The sequence below is a fragment of the Canis lupus genome, chromosome 20, assembly GCF_011100685.1.
Source record: "Canis lupus familiaris isolate Mischka breed German Shepherd chromosome 20, alternate assembly UU_Cfam_GSD_1.0, whole genome shotgun sequence".
In the NCBI taxonomy this organism is placed as follows: domain Eukaryota; kingdom Metazoa; phylum Chordata; class Mammalia; order Carnivora; family Canidae; genus Canis; species Canis lupus.
The window spans coordinates 46,890,558-46,916,912 of NC_049241.1; the positions used below are offsets into that span (position 1 = coordinate 46,890,558).

A 26,355-nucleotide genomic window follows, 5' to 3' on the forward strand; every position below is an offset into this window, starting at 1 on the left:
TTTTACTTGAATCTATATGGGGGATGTGTTGGAGGGCACAGTGCTATCTCAAGATAGCATAAAAAGTAGTCAGGGTATGCATACCCTGTTTAATAGATGAGAAATGTTGGTGGATGTTACACATGAATGAAGGAGTCACATGCAACTTTAGATCTGTCTGAGTCCCATGCTGGAGTTCAGCAACCCACATGTCTGAACATCCAAGAAGAGGGCCTTCCATTGGTGTAGGGTCATACTCTAAGGTGTGGCCAGATATTTGGGCTGCAGGCAGAAAATATTTTATTGTAATAAATGTAAGAATGGCTATCACATATGAGTGCTTGCTGTTTACCAAATGCTGTGGGAAAGATATCCTGTGTATTCGTTCACTCTTCTAAGATTCAAAATAAACTATTATTTTTGCACATTTAGATATGACCCACATCTATTACTATCCACATTTTTGAAATGCAGAAAATGCAAACCTGAGAGATTATTTGTCCGCAGCCACACAGCCCTGAAGTGCTGAAGCAGGAATCTATTACAATCTGCATTTGTGTGCAGTTGGTGATCAGGAATGCACCTCTCTCAAGCGCCTGCAGAGAGAAATATGGTTGTTACTGAGAGGAGAGGGTTGTCATTAGAAGGAATAGACAACTTTCGGGGAAGAGGGCAGGTACAGCCTGTGCACACAGCGGTTTCACACAGCCAGGGAGAAACATTGACTCCAGAGGAGTTACAGAGACACTTTGTCACATCAACACTGACATTGAGACCCTGGGGTTCCATTTCATTATTTTACAATTATTGGTGTTAATGACTCATGCCAATCCGTCCTACCTGAGATGCCCTTATCCAGAACCTGTGACCATGTTCCCTTCCCTGGCCAAAGGGACTGCAAGCAGATGAGATGCAGTTCAGGATCTGAGACGGGAGGTTACCCTGGATCACCCAGATGGGCCTGCTATGATTGCAAGTGTCCTTATAAAAGGAGGCAGGAAGGATCAGACACAGAGAAATAGAGGTTGTGAACACTGAAAGGAGGGATTGCAGTAGCTGAGGTGGGAACCTTGAGCCAAGGAATGCCTGCTGACTCTCCCAGCTGGGAAAGCAGGAGACAAATTCTCCCCTGGATCCTCCAAAGGATGCAGCCCTGCTCACACATTGACTCACACCTGGTGACCCTGACTTTGGCTTCTGGCCAAAGTGGTTTATGTGCTTTGTTACAGCAGCCCTAGAAAACTGACTCCTGAAATGGCATCCTGTCATTATATGTATGTGGTTTCATGATGAAATTCATTTCAAGCCAGATTCTTAGGCCATTCTTCTTTATGGAGAAGACTTAGGGCATTGAGATTGCTCAAGAGAAGGGCTGAGTATCTTTGGAAATCTGTTAGCAGAGGTGAAGGAGTCCCAACAGCCCAGCTGCAGGATTTGCTCATTGGTAGCAAGGTCCTCCAGTGTATAGCTGCAGGGTACCCAGCCCAGGGCCTGGAGAGCCCATCCTTCACATGTACTTATGACTCATATATGCTGAGACCTTCACTTCTATGGAATATGTGGCAAGTTGCTAAGTTTGACAGGAGGAAAAAAATGTAAAATCACAGCTCTTGACACTCTTAAAGCATTTTGCAGCCTTCACATGGTACTCTAGTCCCCCGTAAATCTCCCCATTAGATTGTAAGCTCCTCAGGGGCAAGGACTCTGTCTTGCTTACCATTGTAGCCTACTATGCTACTATGCTTGTTCTAATGCTATTACAATATATTACATATTATACTATGCTATAATTGTATTGTTCCACTATATAAAATGTGATATATATTAAGTTATATATAGTATGTATTATATACTATAATACTATATATAGTATATGTAACATATAATATACCATATTAATATGGTACATATGTTAAAAAGGCATATAATATATAATATACTGCATATATTTTATATATGCTATGATATAAATTATATATCAATATACAAATATAATTAATATCATTCTATAGCACAATTATATTATAATAGTGATAAATATATAATAATATATTGTTATATATGAAAATATTATGTGTATAACCCCCAGTGCCTGTCACCCATTCACTAACAGGCCAACATCTATACAAATTTTAAAGGCATATAACCTTCAGAAGATCAGTTCTAGCAATCTTGTATACAGTTACATTGCACATGAAGAAGTCTGTAGAATATGTTAAAAAATGCAGGTCACTGGCGCACTAGCGGGTCTATGAAATAAATTTAGTGGATTCGGACCATAAGTTTTTAGAAAAATGAAACAGAACAGAATAGAATAGGAAGTATTAGAGTGCATTACATATAGCGAGGGTAAGAAGGGCTTTATTATTACATACATGTATATTATTACATATTATATTTGATAATCATTTATTATATTGAATTTTTATAAAACATAGAGTTTTATTTATTTATTTATTATTAATATTATTTTGAATCCTTGCAGGGAGCCTGTTTCTTCCTCTGCCTGTGTCTCTGCCTCTCTCTGTGTGTCTCTCATGAATAAATAAATAAAATCTTAAAAAGAAAAAGAAATCATCCGGAGAAAATTCAATCCCCTAATCTCCTGACAGCTGGAGGTAATACAATGGTGAGGAAATATGACAAAACTGCTGTGTCCCTAGAACTGTTCTATGGGTTTCAAGTATATGAAAACAGACACATCCACAGGAGATGGATGCATGCCTGATATTTGTTTTTCTCCAATTAGTTTGCCCTCCTTGCATGGGATCTAGTGGTTCTGATCTCTTGTTCTTGACCCCGTGTGATGAAGTCCATCCTATTAGCTGCATCACAGAACATATTATCTACCTGGGGATTGGAGGGCACCATCATGTGGGTGTGTCTTGTTAATGATGCACAGGGTTCCTCTTGAATGGGCAAACAATGGAAGACTTTCCTCTCTTCCACCATAAGGATAAACAAAAATAGCATAATATTAAATGCCACATTGGCCCTTTTCTTATCAAGCACTGTATCCAGGATTTCATAGTATTGTGTTTTAAATTATAATAAAGTATTTGTCTCATAGACCATGGTTTATTCTTTATAATTCCTCCCTGCTTTGAGAGATAGACCCTAAGGGAGGTTTTCTATGTTAAGAGTTTAGAAGTTGAAGGAGAGAGAGAGGAAGAGAACTAGTGGGATGGAGTCCTTTTAATTGATACGACAGAAACTGCATACATTTGGATATGGGGCAAAACCTGGGAAAGGAATGAAGAAGGACAAGGAGGTTGGTAACAGGGCAATTTTCACAAAGGAAAGGGAAGAGTCAATGAGAGAGGAAGGGATGAGAGATAGAAGGATAGAGACAGAAATGACAGCTGGAAGGGAGAAGGGGTTCACACTTGCTTTAGAACTTAAAGGATGGTAAAGAGGTGTTGCTGTCTGACATCTTATGGATATCCTTTACTCTTCCCCCCATATTACTTTCAGGAAAGTTTTAATTCTCATTCCTGTGTTTTACTTGAACTTATCTGGGGCATGTATTGTGGGCACAATGATATCTCAAGATGGCACAAGAGAGGTCAAGGTTGTAGGTACCCCTATCATGCAGATGAGATCTGTTGGTGGAGTTTACACAACACATGAGGGTAGGGGTCCCATGGAAATTTAGTTCTGGGTGACTCCGAGGCTGGGGTTTGCAAAAGCATCTGTCTGAGGATCAGGAAGGGGGCCTTGTGTGGATCCAAACTATTACTCAAAGGTGAGACCAGATATTGGAGTTGGAGGCAGATGTGTTGTTTCATTAAGGCCACAGGCACTAGTCATCTCAGGAGCATACAAAGACTCTCTGATCAGATGGTCATTAAACAGAGACAACACATAGACCAAAATGTGTTTAATTACATCCCAGAGAGGCATATGTTAATGTGGACTCTCCGGCTTGGACCACCAGGCCAACAGGGATAGGGAAGAACTGACCACAAGGAGAGGTGGGGCTGGACTGTTTGGCCACTTCCATTGAGCAAGAGACACCACTCTCTGAGACCCAGCTCTAAACTGCCCTTATTGTGGGAAGCCTTCTAGGGACCTTGACCTCAGGGCAGAGCCCTGGTTTCTCACTCTGGGATGCTCAGCTCCTGCCTTCCCTTGACCCTACCTTGACCCAAGGGGTACTAATCCAGCATCTAATCCACCCCTATCTCCCCCAAGACAGAGAGTCCCTAGTCTCTAGTCCTCTGGGCAGAGAGAGAGACAGCAGGGAACCTTGGTTGTGTTGGAGTGTTGGAGGAAGGTGTACAGGCAGTAGGTCCCTGGAGACCCTCTGATGATCTTTCTGGCCTCTCCAGACCCTGAGGGCAGCCTTGCAGGTTGGTGTCCCAGGGAGCCCCTTGGGAGCAGCCTGCTGGGAAGCCACAGCCAGGTTAAAGCACACAGCATCAGTTCTAGGAGCCCTGAGGTCTGACCCCACACCTGCCCCTGTGTGCTGCTGACAGCATCAGGCAGGAGAGTTTTTCTATTCTTCCCTGCTGGCTGCTTCCTGGAAGAGGCAGCCCAGGCTGAGGGGGGACCAGGAGGAACAGGGTAGGTTATAATATTTGACAGTTGTGGGGAGCAAGGCCAAGACAGGATGGGGACAAGTCCTGGAAGAATGATCATAGGACAAGCTCTCAGATTGGGAGTATCTTCAGGTAGTGCATTCTGGGTCTTGGGTTCTTCACTCAACCTAGTGTCTTTTGCACCTTCTAAGTCTTCTTGTTGGAGGCTGATTCTGTCCCCTATATAATGTTTGTACACGTGTGGAGGCCCTTTTGGTTTTCACAGCTCTTAGGGAGAGATGGGATGCTACTGGCATCTAGGGGGTGGAGGCTTGAGTTGCTGCTAAAGACTGTCCAATCTGGTATTCATGTGGTTCATTTGTCCCAGTTGGTGAACTAATATAAATTCATTATTATTAACTCAGCTCACAGGTTACATTAGGATTCACGTTCTGTATTGCACTTTCTATGAGTTTTGACAGATATAGAGTGACTTATATACACCGTTACACCATCATCTACAATAGTTTCCAGTGCTCTGTGTTTCATGTACCCAAATGAGTTATGCTAGAGTGTTCATCTGCTTTTGCTTCATTCACTCAAGATCCTTTTACAGGTTTATTTATGCTACTGTGTGTGCATGGAACTGGTGTCTGGCACTCCAGTGTTTGCATCCAGCCCCTGTGACCTGCTCTCTTCCCTGTTATAGTCCCCAACTAAGCTTGTTCATAACCCCACTACAATGCTACTGAAACATCCTGTGACAGCTCCCTCAGACAGCTGTGAGCATTCAAAATAGATGGTCAGGAGCTCTGTGCTGGTACATATAGCTTGTAAAGTCTATCCTTCTCCATTCTCTCTTCTTTCCAACAGGCCCAAGGCTTAAGTGCTTTCTTCTATATTTTGACCTGCATTGGGCACTCTCTAGTCTAGGGAAATGAATGGGTGTACAGTGAAAGTGCAGGGTCATTTCCTCCACCCTCTCCTTGCCTTAAAACCATCCTTTCATGTGTCTGTGCACCTCCTCCTGTGACTTCTCTGCTCATATCCTTGTGTCATTTCTGTATTGAAGTCTCTCCTCCTTAATATAACTGGTTTCTTATTTATTCTAGATAATATTTCTTGGTCAATTTTCTGCAGTGCAAAGCTCAATAACTAAATATTTCAAAGAATCTCAGTTTTATTTTTTATAATAAATTTATTTTTTATTCGTGTTCAATTTACCAACATACAGAATAACACCCAGTGCTCATCCTGTCAAGCGCCCCCTCAGTGCCCATCACCCATTCACCCCCACCCCCGCCCTCCTCCCCTTCCACCACCCCTAGTTCGTTTCCCAGAGTTAGGAGTCTTTATGTTCTGTCTCCCTTTCTAATATTTCCCACACATTTCTTCTCCCTTCCCTTATATTCCCTTTCACTATTATTTATATTCCCCAAATGAATGAGAACATATAATGTTTGTCCTTCTCTGATTGACTTATTTCACTCAGCATAATACCCTCCAGTTCCATCCACATTGAAGCAAACGGTGGGTATTTGTCGTTTCTAATGGCTGAGTAATATTCCATTGTATACATAAACCACACCAAGAATCTCAGTTTTAATAACTGACTGGAGAGTTACAACTTACTCAAACAAAAGCACTGTAAGGGGCTCAATAGTTTTTTAGCATAAAGAAATCCCGGGTCAAAATGTGTAAGAGCTGTCTTGTTATAGTTGGTATCACTAATGGTCATGTTATCTTACTTTTTCCTTAAATTGTATGTTTTGCATGATTACTATGGGTGTAATTCTACAGGACATATTATGAGTTTGGGATGTTGATCTAATCTTCTGCAGCTTGAGTTCTATGTTTGCTCAAATATATTCCACCTTTATCCTTTTACCTTTCTAGGTAGATGATCACATCTCTTCCCTTCTGATCCTGATCATCCTTCTTTTCTTACCATCCTCAAGTAGCACTCCAGGCTATCAGTTCCCAGCTAATGACCAGCAGAGACAGTGAGTAAGCTTGGCTTGTTCCTGATTCTAATATAATGCATTGTTAGTTTCCCACTTCATGTACTATTTGCCAGTTTTGTGGTATATATTCTTAGCTAGCCAAAAAAGCTTCAGTTAGTTTCGGGTTGAGAAGAAGCTTTTTAAAAATCTTCAAGGAGGGGATCCCTGGGTGGCTCAGTGGTTTAGTGCCTGCCTTTGGCCCAGGGTCCGATCCTGGAGTCCTCAGATCGAGTACCCAGATTGAGTCCCGTGTCGAGGTCCCGGCACTCCTGTGTCTCTGCCTCTCTCTCTCTCTCTCTGTCTATCATGAATAAATAAATTTTTAAAAAAATCTTCAAGGGATTCCTGGATGGCTCAGTGGGTTAGCATCTGTCTTTGGCCCAGGTCATGATCCCAGGGTCCTGGGATCAAGCCCCACATCAGGCTCTCTGTTCAGGGGGGAACTTGTTTCTCCCTCTCCCTCTGCCTGCCTGCCTCTCCCTGTGTTTGTGTGATCTCTTTCTCCTCTCTTTGTCAAACAAATAAATAAATAAATAAATCTTTAAGAAAATCTTCAAGACATGTACATATGTCAATTAGTATGTTACATATATAAAGCAATACGATGTTTTGTGTTAATTATATATAAATTTGTAAAATCATAAATAGACGTTGACTTTAGCAATCCGGATTGCTGCCTGAATGATATAATTACATAGAATTTCCTTTTTGGTTTATTCATGTGACTAATCACATGTAGGTTTTCTGATACTGTCTCATCCTTGTCCTTCATGGAATTAACCATGTATCTTCATATTCTTTCTGGCCTCAGCAGATGCAGCATCCGTGGCTGGTCAGAACTATAGCATGGTGTCTGAATTCATCCTCGTGGGCTTCTCCACCTTCCCACAGCATCTCTTGCCTGCCTTTTTTCTGTTCTACTTGCTGATGTACCTGTTCACGCTGCTGGGGAACCTGCTCATCATGGCTACTGTCTGGAGTGAGCGCAGCCTGCACACGCCCATGTACCTCTTCCTGTGTGCCCTGTCCATCTCTGAGATTCTCTTCACTGTTGCCATCACCCCCCGCATGCTGGTTGACATGCTCTCCAGCCACCACTCCATCACTTTTATGGACTGTGCCACCCAGATGTTCTTCTCCTTCACGTTTGGCTTCACCCATTCCTTCTTGCTCATGATCATGGGCTATGACCGCTATGTAGCCATCTGCCACCCCCTGCGCTACAACATGCTCATGAGCACCCGCACCTGTGCCTGTTTGGTGTCCTGGACCTGGGCTGGTGGCTCAGTCATGGGGATGATGGTGACCCTGATAGTTTTTCATCTCACCTTCTGTAAGTCTAATGTGATTCATCATTTTTTCTGCCATGTGCTTTCCCTCCTAAAGTTGTCTTGTGGGAATGAGAATTCCTCTGTCACCTTGAGTGTGATTCTGGTGTGTGTCTCAGCTCTGATGGGCTGCTTATTCCTCATCGTCCTCTCCTACATCTTCATTGTGGCCGCCATATTGAGGATCCCCTCTGCTGAGGGCAGACACAAGACATTCTCTACCTGTGTGTCCCACCTCACTATTGTTATTGTGCACTATGGTTTTGCCTCCATTATCTACCTCAAGCCCAAGGGCCCCCATTCTATGGACAGTAACACCCTGATGGCCACCACATATACAGTCTTCACCCCGTTTCTCAGCCCAATCATTTTCAGCCTCAGGAATAAGGAGCTCAAGAATGCCATAAAGAAAAGCTTCCAGAGAAAATTCAGTCCCCTAAGTTCCTGATGGCCAGTTTGGTGATGAAGAATATGATACATGACTGGGGGTATGATCATCTCCAGGGGACTGTTGTAGGTATTCAATATATGAAATACTAAATAGGTATTGTTGGATGCATCCATAGGTGTTGGAGCAGGCTACATATTAGTTTTTCCATATGTTTGTCCCCTCTCTCTTGCATAGGCTCTAGCAATCATCATCTCTTATTTTTGACCCTTTGTGATTAACACCATCCCATTACCTCTTTCCAACAATGTGTTATTTCTCTATGGGCTGGTAGAAAGAGTCACATGCATGTGCAGGCATTGATGAAGAGAGTTCTTCCTCAATAGACAAGCAAGGGAGGACTCTCACCTGCCTTTACCATAACATACATAAAGGTAACATAATAATAAATGCCACCAGCACTGGGGCTTTTCTCACCAGGCACTGTGTCCAGTGTTTTTATAAATGTTCTCTGAATTACAACAAATGCAGAAAGAAAATTAACTATTTTTCTCCAAGGAGATGGTTGAATGTAATAGTTCCTTCTGCCCTTGGGACAGATAGACCTGAAGGATGTTTCTATGTTGAACTTGGTTGAGTGATGGATGTCAGAATGTGACATGGAGAAAAGGAGAGAGATAGGGTGGCAAGGAGGGTTTAGTCCTGAGGTAAGAACATACAGAATGTTAAATGTGTGTTGCTTTCTGACATCTTATGGAAATCCTTTTCCCTTTTTCCCTACGTTGCTTTCAATAAAGTATCAATTCTCATTCCTGTGTTTTATGTAATCTATTTGGAGCACGTCTTGGAGGACACAATGCTATCTCAAGATGGCAAAAAGAGAGGTCAAGGGTGTGGGTACCCCCTTTAATAGATGAGAAATGTTGGTGGAGGTCATACAACATGTAAATGAAGGGGTCACATACAACTTTAGGTCTGTTTGACTACCATGCTGGGGTTCAGAAAACCATATGTCTCAGGATCCAGGAAGGGGGACTTTTGTTGGGTAAGTTAATATTCAAAGTTGTGGCCAGATAATTGAGTTGCCAGAAAAAGACGTTTTTATAACAAAAATGTAAGAATTACTATCATATGTGAGTGCCTGCTGCTTGCCAAATGTAGGAAAGGTTTCCTATGCATTCATTCTTCTAAGACCCAAAATAAAGTATTACTTTTCCACATTTATTACCCACATCTATTACTTCTCACATTTTTTTGAGAGAGTGAGAGAGAGAGAGAAAGAGAGTGAGCAGGATGGGGAGAGGAAGAAGGAGAGAGAGAATCTCAAGCAGACCCTATGTGGTGCTCGATCCCAGGACCCTAAGATCGTGACCTGAGCCTAAATGAAGAGTGGGATGCTTAACCAAAAGAGCCACCCAAGCACCCAAATTGTTCACATTTTTGAAATGCATCTGCCTGCAGATGAGATGCAGTTCAGGATCTGAGACAGGAGGTTACCCAGGATCACCCAGATGGGCCTGCTATGATTGCAAGTGTCCTTATAAAAGGGGGCAAGAGGGTTAAGACTCAGAGAGAAGTCTAGGGGTTGTGACACAGGAAGGAGGGATTGGAGTAACTGAGGCGGGAACTTGAGCCAAGGAATGCCTGCTGACTCTCACTGCTGGGAAAGCAGGAGACAGATTCTCCCCTGATTCCCCCAAAGGACACAGCCCTGCTCACACATTGACTCACACCTGGTGACCCTGACTTTGGCTTCTGGCCTCCAACATGGAGGAGGAGAGATGTGTATGGTTTTAAATCACTGGTTTATGTGCTTACAGCAGCCCTAGAAAACTGACTCCTGAAATGGCATCCTGTCATTATATGTTATGTGATTTCATGACAAAATTCATTTCAAGCCAGATTCTTAGGCCATTCTTCTTTGGAGAAGACTTAGGGCATTGAGATTCCTTAAGGGAAGGGCTGAGTATCTTTGGAAATCCATTAGCAGAGGTGAAGGAGTCCCAACAGCCCGGCTGCAGGATTTGCTCATTGGCTGCAAAGCCCTCAGGTGTGATGTGAGGACACACATGACTGTATAGCTGTAGGGCACCCAGCCCAGGGCCTATGGTCTCCACCCAACAAACTCGGTAGACTAGAAACTGGAGGGCACCAGGAACATTCTCCGTGCTCCGTGTGGACTGCATGAGTCAGAGGAGATGCTAAAACTCCTGAGTGATGAGGCTTCTGCATTACAAGGATACATGGACACGCACATCGTCAGAGAGAACGCTGAATTGCAGGGGCCTGACCTGGTGGAGAAACTTACATGAAGCAAAACCCACCAGGGATCCGGAGATCTGGAACTCATCTCTTTAGCTGGAAAGGGGACATTTCTACAAGGCGTTTTACCTTTTGAGTTTTTTTGTATTTGAGTTCCTCAGAGAGAAAGAAAAACCTACGTTTAATTGGGGTTCCCGAGGGCGCCGAAAGGGACAGAGGGCCAGAATATGTATTTGAACAAATTCTAGCTGAAAACTTTCCTAATCTGGGAAGGGAAACAGGCATTCAGATCCAGGAAATAGAGAGATCCCCCCCCTAAAATCAATAAAAACCTTTCAACACCTCGACATTTAATTGTGAAGCTTGCAAATTCCAAAGATAAAGAGAAGATCCTTAAAGCAGCAAGAGACAAGAAATCCCTGACTTTTATGGGGAGGAGTATTAGGGTAACAGCAGACCTCTCCACAGAGACCTGGCAGGCCAGAAAGGGCTGGCAGGATATATTCAGGGTCCTAAATGAGAAGAACATGCAACCTAGAATACTTTATCCAGCAAGGCTCTCATTCAAAATGGAAGGAGAGATAAAGAGCTTCCAAGACAGGCAGCAACTAAAAGAATATGTGACCTCCAAACCAGCTCTGCAAGAAATTTTAAGGGGGACTCTTAAAATTCCCCTTTAAGAAGAAGTTCAGTGGAACAGTCCACAAAAACAAGGACTGAATAGATATCATGATGACACTAAACTCATATCTCTCAATAGTAACTCTGAATGTGAACGGGCTTAATGACCCCATCAAAAGGCGCAGGGTTTCAGACTGGATAAAAAAGCAGGACCCATCTATTTGCTGTCTACAAGAGACTCATTTTAGACAGAAGGACACCTACAGCCTGAAAATAAAAGGTTGGAGAACCATTTACCATTCGAATGGTCCTCAAAAAAAAGCAGGGGTAGCCATCCTTATATCCGATAAACTAAAATTTACCCCCAAAGACTGTAGTGAGAGATGAAGAGGGACACTATATCATACTTAAAGGATCTATTCAACAAGAGGACTTAGCAATCCTCAATATATATGCCCCGAATGTGGGAGCTGCCAAATATATATATAAATCAATTATTAACCAAAGTGAAGAAATACTTAGATAATAATACACTTATACTTGGTGACTTCAATCTAGCTCTTTCTATACTCGATAGGTCTTCTAAGCACAACATCTCCAAAGAAACGAGAGCTTTAAATGATACACTGGACCAGATGGATTTCACAGATATCTACGGAACTTTACATCCAAACTCAACTGAATACACATTCTTCTCAAGCGCACATGGAACTTTCTCCAGAATAGACCACATATTGGGTCACAAATCGGGTCTGAACTGATACCAAAAGATTGGGATTGTCCCCTGCATATTCTCAGACCATAATGCCTTGAAATTAGAACTAAATCACAACAAGAAGTTTGGAAGGACCTCAAACACGTGGAGGTTAAGGACCATCCTGCTAAAAGATAAAAGGGTCAACCAGGAAATTAAGGAAGAATTAAAAAGATTCATGGAAACTAATGAGAATGAAGATACAACCGTTCAAAATCTTTGGGATGCAGCAAAAGCAGTCCTAAGGGGGAAATGAGTTCCTCAGAGAAAGAGAACTATCAGGATGGATGTGTAAACATATACTTGTGTATATATATATATACACGGGTGTGTATATGTCATATAACATATTTAATGTTACAATATGTTTTGAATTCATCTGTTTATTGCTTGTGGCTGTCTCAGACCCTTAAGTACATCTCATCTGCATGCAGTCCCTTTGACCAGGAAAAGGAACATAGTCACAGGCTCTGGATAAGGGCATCTCAGGTAGAACAGATTGGCATGAGTCATTAACACCAATAATTGTAAAATAATAAAATGGAACCCCAGGGTCTCATTGTCAGTGTTGATGTGTACAAAGTGTCTCTGTAACTCCTCTGGAGTCAGTGTTTCTCTCTGGCTGTGTGAAAGAGCTGTGTGCCCAGGCTGTACCTGCCCTCTTCCCTGAAAGGTGTCTATTCCTTGTAATGACAGCCCTCTCCTCCTGGTCACAACCACACTTCTCTCTGCAGGCACGGGAGAGAGAGGTGCATTCCTGATCACCAACTGCACACACATGCAGATTGTAATAGATTCCTGCTTCAGCACTTCAGGACACTGTGGCTGGGGACAAATAATCTCTTGCATTTTCTACTTTTCAAAAATGTGAATAGTAATAGATGTGGGTCATATCTAAATGTGCAGAAATAATAATTTGAGGGTAGAAAAGTGAGTGCACAGGAAACCCTTCCCACAACATTTGGCAAACAGCAGGCCCTCATATGTGATAGCCATTCTTAGGTTTATTATTATAGAACATATGCTGCTTGCAACTCAAATATCTGGCCACAACTTTTAGTAAGAATTTATACTTACATATACATATATATATACATATATATATATATATATATATATATACACACATATACAGATGTATACAATGTAGATGAGAAATGTTGGAATGAAGGAGTCGCATGGAGATCTGTCTGACTCAAATCCTAAGGTTCTGGAAACCATATATTTATTTATACACACACACACACATACGTATATATACACATAAACATATATACACATATGTATACACATATATGTGTATATTTGTATGTGTGTATGTATGCACATGTGTATATGCATACATTTGTATATATATATGTGTGTGTGTGTGTGTGTGTGTGTGTGTGTGTGTATAGTTTCCAGAACCTCAGGATTGGAGTCAGACAGATCTCCATGCGACTCCTTCATACCAACATTTCTCATCTGCATTAAGGGTGTGATCTTCACATAGCCATCTCTCTCTGTGCCATCTTCACATAGCACTGTACCCTCCAACAACACATCCCCCATATAGAGTCAAGTAAAACACAGGAACGAGAAATTGATGTTTTACTGAAAGTAATGTGAGGCAATAGGAAAAAGAATTTCCATAAGTTATCAGAATGCGATACCCTTTTAACATTCTGTATGTTCTTAGGTAAACACTGAACCTTCTCCCCTACCCCATCTCTGTCTCTGTTCCTCTGTCTCTCTCTTTCTCCACTTTGCATTTTAGACATCTGTCACTCAACTCATATCAACATTGAAAACTGCCTAGGGTCTATCTCCTTCAAAGACAGTGCGAAACTATAAACAGTCAACCATCTCCTTGGAGACAAATAGTTTATGTTCTTTTGTGCATTTGTTATAATTAAAAGATAATACTTATAAAACACTGGACACATGATGGGATTAGCACTGGGTGTTATGCTATACGTTGGCAAATTGAACTCCAATAAAAAAATGAAATAAAATAAAAATAAAACATTGGACACAGTGCCTGATAAGAAAAGCCTCAATGTTGGTGGTATTTATTATTTTTTAAAAAGATTTTTATTTATTTAATCATGAAAGACACAGAGAGAGAGGCAGAGACACAGGCAGAGGGAGAAGTAGGTCCCCTGTGGGGAGCCTGATGAGCAATGCAATCCCAGGACCCCTGGGACTTGTATTGACCTGAGCCAAACACAGAGGCTCAACCACTGAGTCACCCAGGTGCCCTATGGTGCTATTTATTATTATGCTTATTTTTGTTTATTCTTTTCATGGCAGAGAGGAAGGTCCTTCTTTGCTTCTCCACTCAAGAAGAACCATTGACATTAGTGCCCAGACACATCCATGTGATGCCCCTACCAGTCCATAGGTAGATAACACATTCTTAGAAAGAAGTAATATGAGGGGGTTCATCACATGGGGTCAAGAATAAGAGATAATGATTGCTAGAACCTATGCAAGAGTGAGGAAAACCATGGTAGAAAAACAAATACCTAGCCTGCTCCAACACCTATGGATGCATCCAGCAATACCTATGCAGTATTTTCATATACTGATCCCTACAAAACTCCTATGGAATGAGTCCTTATTATTCGCAGCACTTCTGTCATATTTCCTCACCACAATATTTCCTCTAGCTGTCAGGAGCTAAGGGGACTGAATTTTCTCTGGAAGCTTTTCTTTATGGCATTCTTGAGCTCCTTATTCCTGAGGCTGAAAATGATTGGGCTGAGAAACGGGGTGAAGACTATATAGGTGGTGGCCATTAGAGTGTTACTGTCCGTAGAATGGGGGCCCTTGGGCTTGAGGTAGATAATGGAGGCAAAACCATAGTGCACAATGACCACAGTGAGGTGGGACACACAGGTGGAGAAGGTCTTGTGTCTGCCCTCAGCAGACGGGATCCTCAAGATGGCAGCCACGATGAAGACATAAGAGAGGACGATGAGGGATAAGCAGCCCATCAGAGCTGAGACACACACCAGAATCACTCCCAAGGTGACAGAGAATGTCTCCTTCCCACAGGCCAACTGTAGGAGGGAAAGCACATGGCAAGCAAAATGGTGGATCACGTTAGACCCACAGAAGGTGAGATGAAAAACTATCAGGGTCACCATCATCCCCATGACTGAGCCACCAGCCCAGGTCCAGGACACGAGGTGGGCACATCCACGGGGGCTCATGAGCACGTTGTAGCGCAGGGGGTGGCAGATGGCCACGTAGCGGTCATAGCCCATGATCATGAGCAAGAAGGAATGGGTGAAGCCAAACGTGAAGGAGAAGAACATCTGGGTGGCACAGGCCACAAAGGTGATGGAGCGGTGGCTGGAGAGCATGTCAACCAGCATGCGGGGGGTGAGGGTAACAGTGAACAGAATCTCAGAGATGGACAGGGCACACAGGAAGAGGTACATGGGCGTGTGCAGGCTGCGCTCACTCCAGACAGTAGCCATGATGAGCAGGTTCCCCAGCAGCGTGAACAGGTACATCAGCAAGTAGAACAGAAAGAAGGCAGGCAGGAGATGCTGTGGGAAGGTGGAGAAGCCCACGAGGATGAATTCAGACACCATGCTATAGTTCTGACCAGCCACGGAAGCTGCATCTGCTGAGGCCAGAAAGGATATGAAGATACATGATTTATTCCATGAAGGACAAGGATGAGACAGTGTCATAAAACCTACATGTGATTAGTCACATGAATAAACCAAAAAGGAAATGCCATGAATTATATCAATCCAGGCAGCAATCCTGGATTACCAAATTTCAGTTCCTATTTATGATTTGAAAGTTGATAGATAATTGACATGTAACATTGTATTATTTTAGATAAATAGCATGATGATTAATATATGTATATATCTTAAAGATTTTTTTAAAGGATTTTATTTATTTATTCATGAGAGACACAGAGAGGCAGAGACACAGGCAGAGGGAGAAGCAGGCTCCATGCAGGGAGCCCAATGTGGGACTCGATCCCGGGACTCCGGGATCACACCCTGAGCCAAAGGCAGACGCTCAACCACTGAGCCACCCAGGGAACCCTTAAAGATTTTTAAAAAGCTTTTTCTAAACCTGAAACCGACTGAGACTTTCTTAACTAAGAATATATACTACAAAACTATCAAATAGTATATGATGTGGGAATTTATCAATGCATTATTTCAGAATCAGGAATAAGCAAGGCCACTCACTGTCTCTGCTGCTCATTAGGTGGGCACTGAAAGCCTGGAACAGTACTTGAGGAAAGATATAAAAAGAAGGAGTATCTGGATTGGAAGGGAAGAGGCGTGATCACCTATCTAGAAAAGTAAAAGAATGAAGGCACAATATATTAAAACAAAGAAAGAACACAAGCTGAAGAAGACTAGATCATCTTCCCAAACTCATAGCATTTCTCATAGAATTATACCAACAATAATCATGCAAAACATAGAATTTAAGGAAAAAGTAAGATAACATTACCATTAGTGACACAAACTATAAGGAGACAGCTCTCAAATATTTTGGCCTGAGGATTTTTCTTTTCTTTTCCTTTTTAACAAAGACTTTTGTTTATTTATTTATTTGAGTGAGAGAATGAGAGACAGCCTGATTTGGGGAAGGGCAGAGGGAGAGGGAGAAACAGACTCCCCACTGAACTGGGAGTCCAACGTGGGGTTCAATCCCAGGGATCATGATCTGAGCCAAAGGCAGACACTTAACCAACTGAGCTATCCAGGAGCCCCTGGCTTCAGGATTTCTTTATGCTAGAAAACTATTGAGTCCACTAGAAAGCTTTTGTTTGAATAAGTTATAACACTCCATTCTTACCGTATTAGAATTAAAACAGATTTTTTGAAAATATTTAGTTATTAACACATTTTACAGAACAATAACCAACATTTGATTCAACCTAAAGGAACAGTGTAATGTCAATATAATTAACATTTTAGGAAAGTAATTCCATCTTTTAAAAGATTTTATTTGTTTGTTTGACACAGAGAGAGAGAGTACAAGCAGAGGGAGTGACAGGCGGAGGGAGAAGGAGAAGCAAGCTCTGCACTGAGCAGGGGGCTCAATCCTAGGACACCCAGAACTAGACCTGAGCTGAAGGTAGACACTTAACCGACTGAGCCACCCAGGCACCCCAGAAAGTAACTGCATTTAAAAAACTCATTTAGTGAGAGTGTGGCTTTGTTTTATATTTTAACAAGTTTGTCCAATGCTGGCTGGGTGGGACACAAGACAATGTCTGTATCTATTCCTTCATTCAGCCTGTGGCTATATGCAGTTTTTAGTTGAACATATGACAAAAACACAGCCTCACCTTCATTGGAAAAGTGAGGACCTAATGGCCCCTAGAAAGGGTCTCTGGGACCCCAGGGTCCTCATATCACACTTTGAAAACCTCTGTTATAAAATATCTAGGAATTAGCCAAACACATGCAATATCTCCAAGGATAGAAGTTTTACCACTGATAGATATGTAGAAGACGGTCTGGATACATGAAAAACATGAAAGCCAATGTGCTCTCTTGGATGGGATGAGTTAATGTAACAATTATGTCAGTTCTTCCTCCAAATTATACCCAGTGCAACTGCATTTACAATTTAAGAAGTTAGGGACGTCTGGGTGGCTCAGCAGTTGAGCCACTGCCTTCGGCTCAGGGCGTGTCCTGGGGTCCTGGGATCGAGTCCCACATCGGGCTCCTTGCAGGGAGCCTGCTTCTCCCTCTGTTATGTCTTCACCTCTCTCTGTCTTTCATGAATAAATAAATAAAATCTTAAAAAAAAAACAATTTGGGGATCCCTGGGTGGCGCAGCGGTTTGGCGCCTGCCTTTGGCCCAGGGCGGGATCCTGGAGTCCCGGGATCGAATCCCACGTCGGGCTCCCGGTGCATGGGGCCTGCTTCTCCCTCTGCCTATGTCTCTGCCTCTCTCTCTCTCTGTGTGACTATCATAAATAAATAAGTAAATAAATAAATAAATAAACAATTTAAGAAGTTAAATTTAAGGGGTATCTGGGTTGTGCTTGTCTCCTTCCCTCTGCACCTCGCCCACTCATGCACACACACACTCTCTCTCTCTCAAATAAATAAATTTGATAAATAAATAAATAAATAAATAAATAAATAAATAAATAAATAATAAATAAAAATGGAATACACAAGAGAGATACAAAGATATCTATCCTCATATTGAGACTCACTTATAGACTCAGAATAATTTTAAAAATTGTGAGCCTAGGGATGTCTGGGTGGCGCAGTTGGTTAAGTGTGTCAGCCTTACGCTGGGGTCATGATACCACGGTGCTGGGGTCCAGCTCGCTGCTCAGTAACTCCTGCTTCTCCCCTGCTTGTGCTCTCTTACTCTCTCTCTGTCAAATAAATAAAATCTTCAAAAAAAAAACAATTATGAGCCTAGAACAAACATGTATCATATGTATGATACTGGATAACGCTGGTTGGATGCCTCAGAGATATCCCTGCCTAATTCAAAACCCAATAAGTGGTAAAGGTGGCAGCACAATCAAACAGAAAAAATGGATTGTTTACTGGTTTGTGGTGGGAAAATGGTGATTTTGTGAAACGGTGTAAACCTGAGTTTGTGATTGTACACAAAGGTAGAATCCAGATGGATTTCACCCATAGAAGGGAATATGAGGTATGTAGGAGAAGGTGCAGGAGAACAACTTTGTGAACTAAGAGTGATGAAGTACTTTTAAGCAAACCTCAAAAACACAGATGGGAAGGTGATTTTAAAAAGACAAGAAAAAAATTTTAAATAAATAAATAAATAAAAAGACAAGAAATGGGTATATGAAGGTTTTATATATATGTCATTCATATATATATGAAGGTTTGTATATAAAGAAAGCATTTGAATTTTATAAGCATATCTTCTGTAAGAGCTGATGCCATTCTCACTAGTAAATGTTACTGATTGGAAAATGAAACAGAAATGAACTTCCCCAAAGAATTTGATCAAAAAAGGATGTCCCAGATCCATGAACAGGTATGTGGAAATTAGGAAAAGAGCATTTGTGTTGCTGAAAAGTGTCCTGGGAATACTATCTAAAATAAATATGAAACCAGTAACACTAAGGAGACCTCAATACAGAAATGAGCCAAGGACATGAGCAGAAAACTCACAGAAGGAGGCACACAGACACGTGAAAGGATGGTTTTCAGGTAAGGAAAGAGCTGAGGAAACGACCCTTGACTTTCACTATATACCTCTTCATTTCCCTGGATTAGAAAATGCCCAATGCAGGTGGAAATATGTGGAGAAAGCACTTCTCAGGGATGCTGGTGAGAACCGAGAATGGAGAAGCATAGACCATATGGGCTGTGTGCACCAGACATGTGCTTGGGACCATCTATCTCCATTGTCCCACCTGTCTGAAGGGAGCAAGTCGGAGGATGGTTCTGTAGCATTGCCTGTAGTGGGGAAATGGACAAGCCTGTCTGGGAATCGAAATTGGGAAGAGGGCAAGTCACGTGGGCTGAATGCAAACAGCAGAGCCCCAGGCAGCAGTTCAATGCACACATGGCAGCATAAATGAACCTGTAAAATGATCTTCAGTGAATGAAGCAAAAGCAGATGAACACTCCAGGGTAATTCCATTTGGGCACATGACAACTAGAGCACCTGAAATTATTCTGGATGATGCTGTAACAGTATCTACATGTCACTATACATTTGTCCAAACCCACAGATTATGCAACACAGACAGTGAACTCCTAATGTAACCTGTGGGCTGAGTTAATAATAATTAACTGGTTTACCAACTGGGACAAATGCACCACACCGATACCAGATTGGACAACCTTTAGCAGGCCTCAACCCACCAGATGCCAGTAGCATCCCTTCCCTCTCCATGAGATGTGACATCCAAAAGTTCCTCCACACATATAGAAACACTTCAGGAGAGCGGGGACAGATTCAGGCCCAAACAAGAATGCTGACTTAGAAGATTCAAAGGGCAGTAGGCTGGGTGAAGAATCCAAGCCCCAGAATGCACAACCTGAGAAGACCCCACTCCCACCTCCCCCACACACAGCAGCTGCCCAAGGCTGAGAGCTTGTCTAGTGACCCTTCTTCTAAACCCTGTCCCCATCCTGAGATGGGCCTTGCTCCCCACAACTCCAAGTATTGCCACCTACCCTGTAGCCTCCTGGTCCCCTCAGCCTGGGCTGCCTGTTCCAGGAAGCAGCCAGTGGGGGAGAACAGAAGAAGCTCTCCTGCCTGATGCTGTCAGCAGCACACAGGGGCAGGTGTGGGGCCAGACCTCAGGGCTCCTGGAACTGATGCTGTGTGCTTTAACCTGGCTGTAGCTTCCCAGCAGGCTGCTCCCCAGGGGCTCCCTGGGACACCAACCTGCAAGAGTTGCCCTCAGGGTCTGGAGGGGCCAGGAGGATCATCAGAGGGCCTCCAGGGACCTGCTGCCTCTACTCCTTCCTCCAACACTCCAACACAACCAAGGTTCCCTGCTGTCTCGCTCTGCCCAGAGAGCCCCAGCCCCCACTGAGGACTGGGACTCCCAGTCTTGGGGAAGATAGGGGTGAATTAGATGCTGGATTAATCCCCTTTGGGTCAAAGTAGGGTCAAAGGGAAGGCAGGAGCTGAGCATCCCAGAGTGAGAAACCAGGACTCTGCCCAGGGGTCAAAGCCGCTAGAAGGCTTCCCACAATAAGGGCAGTTTAGAGCTGGGTCTCAGAGAGTGGTGTCTCTTGCTCAATGGAAGTGACCAAACAGTCCAGCCCTACCTCTCCTTGTGGTCAGTTCTTCCCTATCCCTGTTGGCCTGGTGGTCCAAGCCGGAGAGTCCACATTAACATATGCCTCTCTGGGATGTAATTAAACACATTTTGGTCTATGTGTTGTCTCTGTTTAATGACCATCTGATCAGAGAGTCTTTGTATGCTCCTGAGATGACTAGTGCCTGTGGCCTTAACAAAACAACACATCTGCCTCCAACTCCAATATCTGGTCTCACCTTTGAGTAATAGTTTGGATCCACAGAGGGCCCCCTTTCCTGATCCTCAGACAGATGCCTTCCCAAACCCCAGCCTGGGAGTCACTCAGAACTAAATTTCCATGGGACCCCTACCTTCATGTGTTGTGTAACCTCCACCAACAGATCTCATCTGCACGATAGGGGTACCTACAACCTTGACCTCTCTTGTGCCATCTTGAAATATCATTGTGCCCACAATACATGCCCCAGATAAGTTCAAGTAAAACACAGGAATGAGAATTGATGCTTTCCTGAAAGTAATATGGGGGGAAGAGTAAAGGATATCCATAAGATGTCAGACAGCAACACCTCTTTACCATCCTTTAAGTTCTAAAACAAGCGTGAACCCTTTCTCCCTTCCAGCTGTCATTTCTGTCTCTATCCTTCTATCTCTCATCCCTTCTTCTCTCATTGTCTCTTCCCTATTCTTTTGTGAAAATTGCCCTGTTACCAACCTCCTTGTCCTTCTTCATTCCTTTCCCAGATTTTGCCCCATATCCAATTTTAGGCAGTTTCTGTTCATATCAATTAAAAGGACTCCATCCCACTAGTTCTCTTCCTCTCTCTCTCCTTCAACTTCTAAACTCTTAACATAGAAAACCTCCCTTAGGGTCTATCCCTCCCAAAGCAGGAAGGAATTATGAACAATAAACCATCTTCTGAGGCAAATACTTTATTTTCTTTTGTGCTTTGCTATAATTTAGAAGACAATATTATGAAATACTGGATACAGTGTTTGATTTAAAAAGGGCCAATGCATGTGGCATTTGATATTATGCTATTTTTGTTTATCCTTATGGTGGAAGAGAGGAAAGTTTTCCATTGTTTGCCCATTCAAGAGGAACCCTGTGCATCATTAACAAGACATACCCACATGATGCTGCCCTCCAGTCCCCAGGTAGATAGGATGGACTTCATCACACGGGGTCAAGAACAAGAGATCAGAACCACTAGATCCCATGCAAGGAGGGCAAACTAATTGGAGAAAAACAAATACCAAGCATGCATCCATCTCCTGTGGATGTGTCTGTTTTCATATACTTGAAACCCTAGAACAGTTCTAGGGACACAGCAGTTTTGTCACATTTCCTCACCATTGTATCACCTCCAGTTGTCAGGAGATTAGGGGATTGAATTTTCTCTGGATGATTTCTTTTTCTTTTTAAGATTTTATTTATTTAGTCATGAGAGACACACAGAGAGAGAGGCAGAGACACAGGCAGAAGAAGAAACAGGCTCCCTGCAAGGATTCAAAATAATATTAATAATTATTATAACTACTATTTTAAAATCCCAGTGGAAGGAGCTCAGGGTCTGTGTTCACCCACACCCAGGTTGAATCTTGCTTCAGAGCTTGTCAGTGCCTCCAGCCACTTTTCTAAGGAAGAATGGAAAATTCACAAAAAACAAACCTAGTCTTTCCTTAAAAAATTTTTATTGCGATCTCTAATCAAAAATTTGAATTGGAACGATCTGGTGCTGGTTGACATCTCATCTTTGAAAGGATAATGCAAATCTCACATCACTATGTCCAGTAGGCTTGCATCAACTCTGAGCTGTGTGCAAGCCTTAGTAAGTATTACGTGGTGGTTTTCTTCCTTTTTGTACAAAACTCTACCATGTTATCTGCATGAGTTAAATAAATAGGAGAAATGGTTTTAAAGCACTGCTCAAAAAAGCCACAAATAATATTGTTTTGGTTCCTGATTCTTCCTATAAGTCTCTATATCTACTGATATTATAATGTAATATTATATGCAATGTATTATATTTCATAATATTAGTATTATATTACATATTATAATCACATTAATATTTAATTATACTCATTATGAAAATATATACTGTGTCACTATTGTATGTTATATTAATAATTATATATTATCATTGCATTTATAATAATTAAATTATATATAACAACTATGTTTTATAAAAATTCAATGTAATAAATTATTATCAAATATAATATGTAATAATATACATGTATGTAATAATATACACATAATATATTCATATATATCAATTTATTATTTATTTATCACTATTATAATACATTGTACTAGAGAATGATATTAATTATATTTATATAGTACTGGAAGTCCTAGCCTCAGCAATCAGACAACAAAAAGACATTAAAGGCATTCAAATTGGCAAAGAAGAAGTCAAACTCTCCCTCTTCGCCGATGACATGATACTCTACATAGAAAACCCAAAAGTCTCCACCCCAAGATTGCTAGAACTCATACAGCAATTCGGTAGCGTGGCAGGATACAAAATCAATGCCCAGAAGTCAGTGGCATTTCTATACACTAACAATGAGACTGAAGAAAGAGAAATTAAGGAGTCAATCCCATTTACAATTGCACCCAAATGCATAAGATACCTAGGAATAAACCTCACCAAAGATGTAAAGGATCTATACCCTCAAAACTATAGAACACTTCTGAAAGAAATTGAGGAAGACACAAAGAGATGGAAAAATATTCCATGCTCATGGATTGGCAGAATTAATATTGTGAAAATGTCAATGTTACCCAGGGCAATATACACGTTTAATGCAATCCCTATCAAAATACCATGGACTTTCTTCAGAGAGTTAGAACAAATTATTTTAAGATTTGTGTGGAATCAGAAAAGACCCCGAATAGCCAGGGGAATTTTAAAAAAGAAAACCATATCTGGGGCATCACAATGCCAGATTTCAGGTTGTACTACAAAGCTGTGGTCATCAAGACAGTGTGGTACTGGCACAAAAACAGACACATAGATCAGTGGAACAGAATAGAGAATCCAGAAGTGGACCCTGAACTTTATGGGCAACTAATATTCGATAAAGGAGGAAAGACTATCCATTGGAAGAAAGACAGTCTCTTCAATAAATGGTGCTGGGAAAATTGGACATCCACATGCAGAAGAATGAAACTAGACCACTCTCTTTCACCATACACAAAGATAAACTCAAAATGGATGAAAGATCTAAATGTGAGACAAGATTCCATCAAAATCCTAGAGGAGAACACAGGCAACAACCTTTTTGAACTCGGCCATAGTAACTTCTTGCAAGATACATCCACGAAGGCAAAAGAAACAAAAGCAAAAATGAACTATTGGGACTTCATCAAGATAAGAAGCTTTTGCACAGCAAAGGATACAGTCAACAAAACTCAAAGACAACCTACAGAATGGGAGAAGATATTTGCAAATGACATATCAGATAAAGGGCTAGTTTCCAAGATCTATAAAGAACTTATTAAACTCAACACCAAAGAAACAAACAATCCAATCATGAAATGGGCAAAAGACATGAACAGAAATCTCACAGAGGAAGACATAGACATGGCCAACATGCATATGAGAAAATGCTCTGCATCACTTGCCATCAGGGAAATACAAATCAAAACTACAATGAGATACCACCTCACACCAGTGAGAATGGGGAAAATTAACAAGGCAGGAAACAACAAATGTTGGAGAGGATGCGGAGAAAAGGGAACCCTCTTACACTGTTGGTGGGAATGTGAACTGGTGCAGCCACTCTGGAAAACTGTGTGGAGGTTCCTCAAACAGTTAAAAATATACCTGCCCTACGACCCAACAATTGCACTGTTGGGGATTTACCCCAAAGATACAAATGCAATGAAACGCCGGGACACCTGCACCCCGATGTTTCTAGCAGCAATGGCCACGATAGCCAAACTGTGGAAGGAGCCTCGGTGTCCAACGAAAGATGAATGGATAAAGAAGATGTGGTTTATGTATACAATGGAATATTACTCAGCTATTAGAAATGACAAATACCCACCATTTTCTTCAACGTGGATGGAACTGGAGGGTATTATGCTGAGTGAAGTAAGTCAGTCGGAGAAGGACAAACATTATATGTTCTCATTCATTTGGGGAATATAAATAATAGTGAAAGGGAAAATAAGGGAAGGGAGAAGAAATGTGTGGGAAATATCAGAAAGGGAGACAGAACGTAAAGACTGCTAACTCTGGGAAACGAACTAGGGGTGGTAGAAGGGGAGGAGGGCGGGGGGTGGGAGTGAATGGGTGACGGGCACTGGGTGTTATTCTGTATGTTAGTAAATTGAACACCAATAAAAAAAATAAAAAAAACAATCTTTATGTCACAAAAAAAATTATATTTATATATTGGTATATAACTTATATCAATATATATAAAATATATGCGGTATATTATATATTATATGCCTTATTAACATATCTACCATATTAATATGGTATATTATATATTACATATACTATATATATAGTATCATAGTATATAATACATGCTATATATAACTTAATATATATTACATTTTATATAGTGGAACAATACAATTCTAGCATACTATATATAATATGTAATATATTATAATAGCATTAGAACAAGCATAGTAGCATAGTAGGCTACAAAGGTAAGCAAGACACAGTCCTTGCCTCTGAGGAGCTTACAACTTAATGGGGAGATTTACGGGGGACTGGAGTACCAATGTGTACTGTACAGTAATCATGCTATTCAAAAATGATTCATATAAACCGCAATGAAGTGCAGATAGCAAGATCTCCGCACCATGTGAAGGCTGCAAAATGCTCTAAGAGTGTCAAGAGCTGTAATTTTACATTTTTTTCCTCCTGGCAAACTTAGCAACTTGCTACATATTTCATAGAAGTGAAGGACTCAGCATATATGAGTCATAAGTACATGTGAAGGATGGGCTCCCCAGGCCCTGGGCTGGGTACCCTGCAGCTATACACCCGAGGACCTTGCTGTCAACAAGCATCCTGCAGCCAGGCTGTTGGGACTCCTTCACCTCTGCTAACGGATTACCAAAGATACTCAACCCTTCTCTTGAGCAATCTCAATCCCCTACGTCTTCTCCATAAAAAAGAATGGCCTAAGAATCTGGCTTAAAATGAATTTCATCATGAAACCACATAACATATAATGACAGGATGCCATTTCAGGAGTCAGTTTTCTAGGGCTGCTGTAACAAACCACATAAACCAGTGACTTAAAACCACACACGTCTTTCCTCTTCCATGTTGAAGGCCAGAAGCCAAAGTCAGGGTCACCAGGTGTGAGTGTACATGTGAGCGGGGCTGCGTCATTTTGGGGATTTAGGGAAGAATCTGTCTCCTGGTTTCCCAGCTGTAAGTCAGCAGGCATTCCTTGGCCCAGGGTTCCTGCTTCAGCTACTCCAATCCCTCCTTCCAGTGTCACAACCCCTATTCTCTCTGTGAGTGACCTCTCTTGCCCCCTTTTATAAGGACACTTGCAATCATAGCAGGCCCATCTGGGTGATCCAGGGTAACCTCTTGTCTCAGATCCTGAACTGCATCTCATCTGCATGCAGTCCCTTTGGCCAGGGAAGGGAACATAGTCACAGGTTCTGGATAAGGGCATCTCAGGTAGGACGGATTGGCATGAGTCATTAACACAAATAATTGTAAAATAATGAAATGGAACCCCAGGGTCTCATTG

The 26,355-nt window shown here is 41.8% G+C and overlaps 2 protein-coding genes across 2 annotated transcripts; one reads left to right on the forward strand and one right to left on the reverse strand.

The window, feature by feature from the left end:
• Nucleotides 1-7,348: 7,348 nt before the first annotated feature.
• OR10H4D (olfactory receptor family 10 subfamily H member 4D) lies at nt 7,349-8,278 on the forward strand. Its single transcript, NM_001388928.1, is given in 1 exon segment — nt 7,349-8,278. A coding segment is annotated over 1 exon segment (930 nt).
• A 6,231-nt stretch (nt 8,279-14,509) lies between these two features.
• LOC484858 (olfactory receptor 10H3) lies at nt 14,510-15,454 on the reverse strand. Its single transcript, XM_038565306.1, has one exon. It carries the CDS (start codon nt 15,437-15,439, stop codon nt 14,510-14,512), a length of 930 nt encoding a protein of 309 aa, XP_038421234.1. The 5' UTR covers nt 15,440-15,454.
• Nucleotides 15,455-26,355: the final 10,901 nt, after the last annotated feature.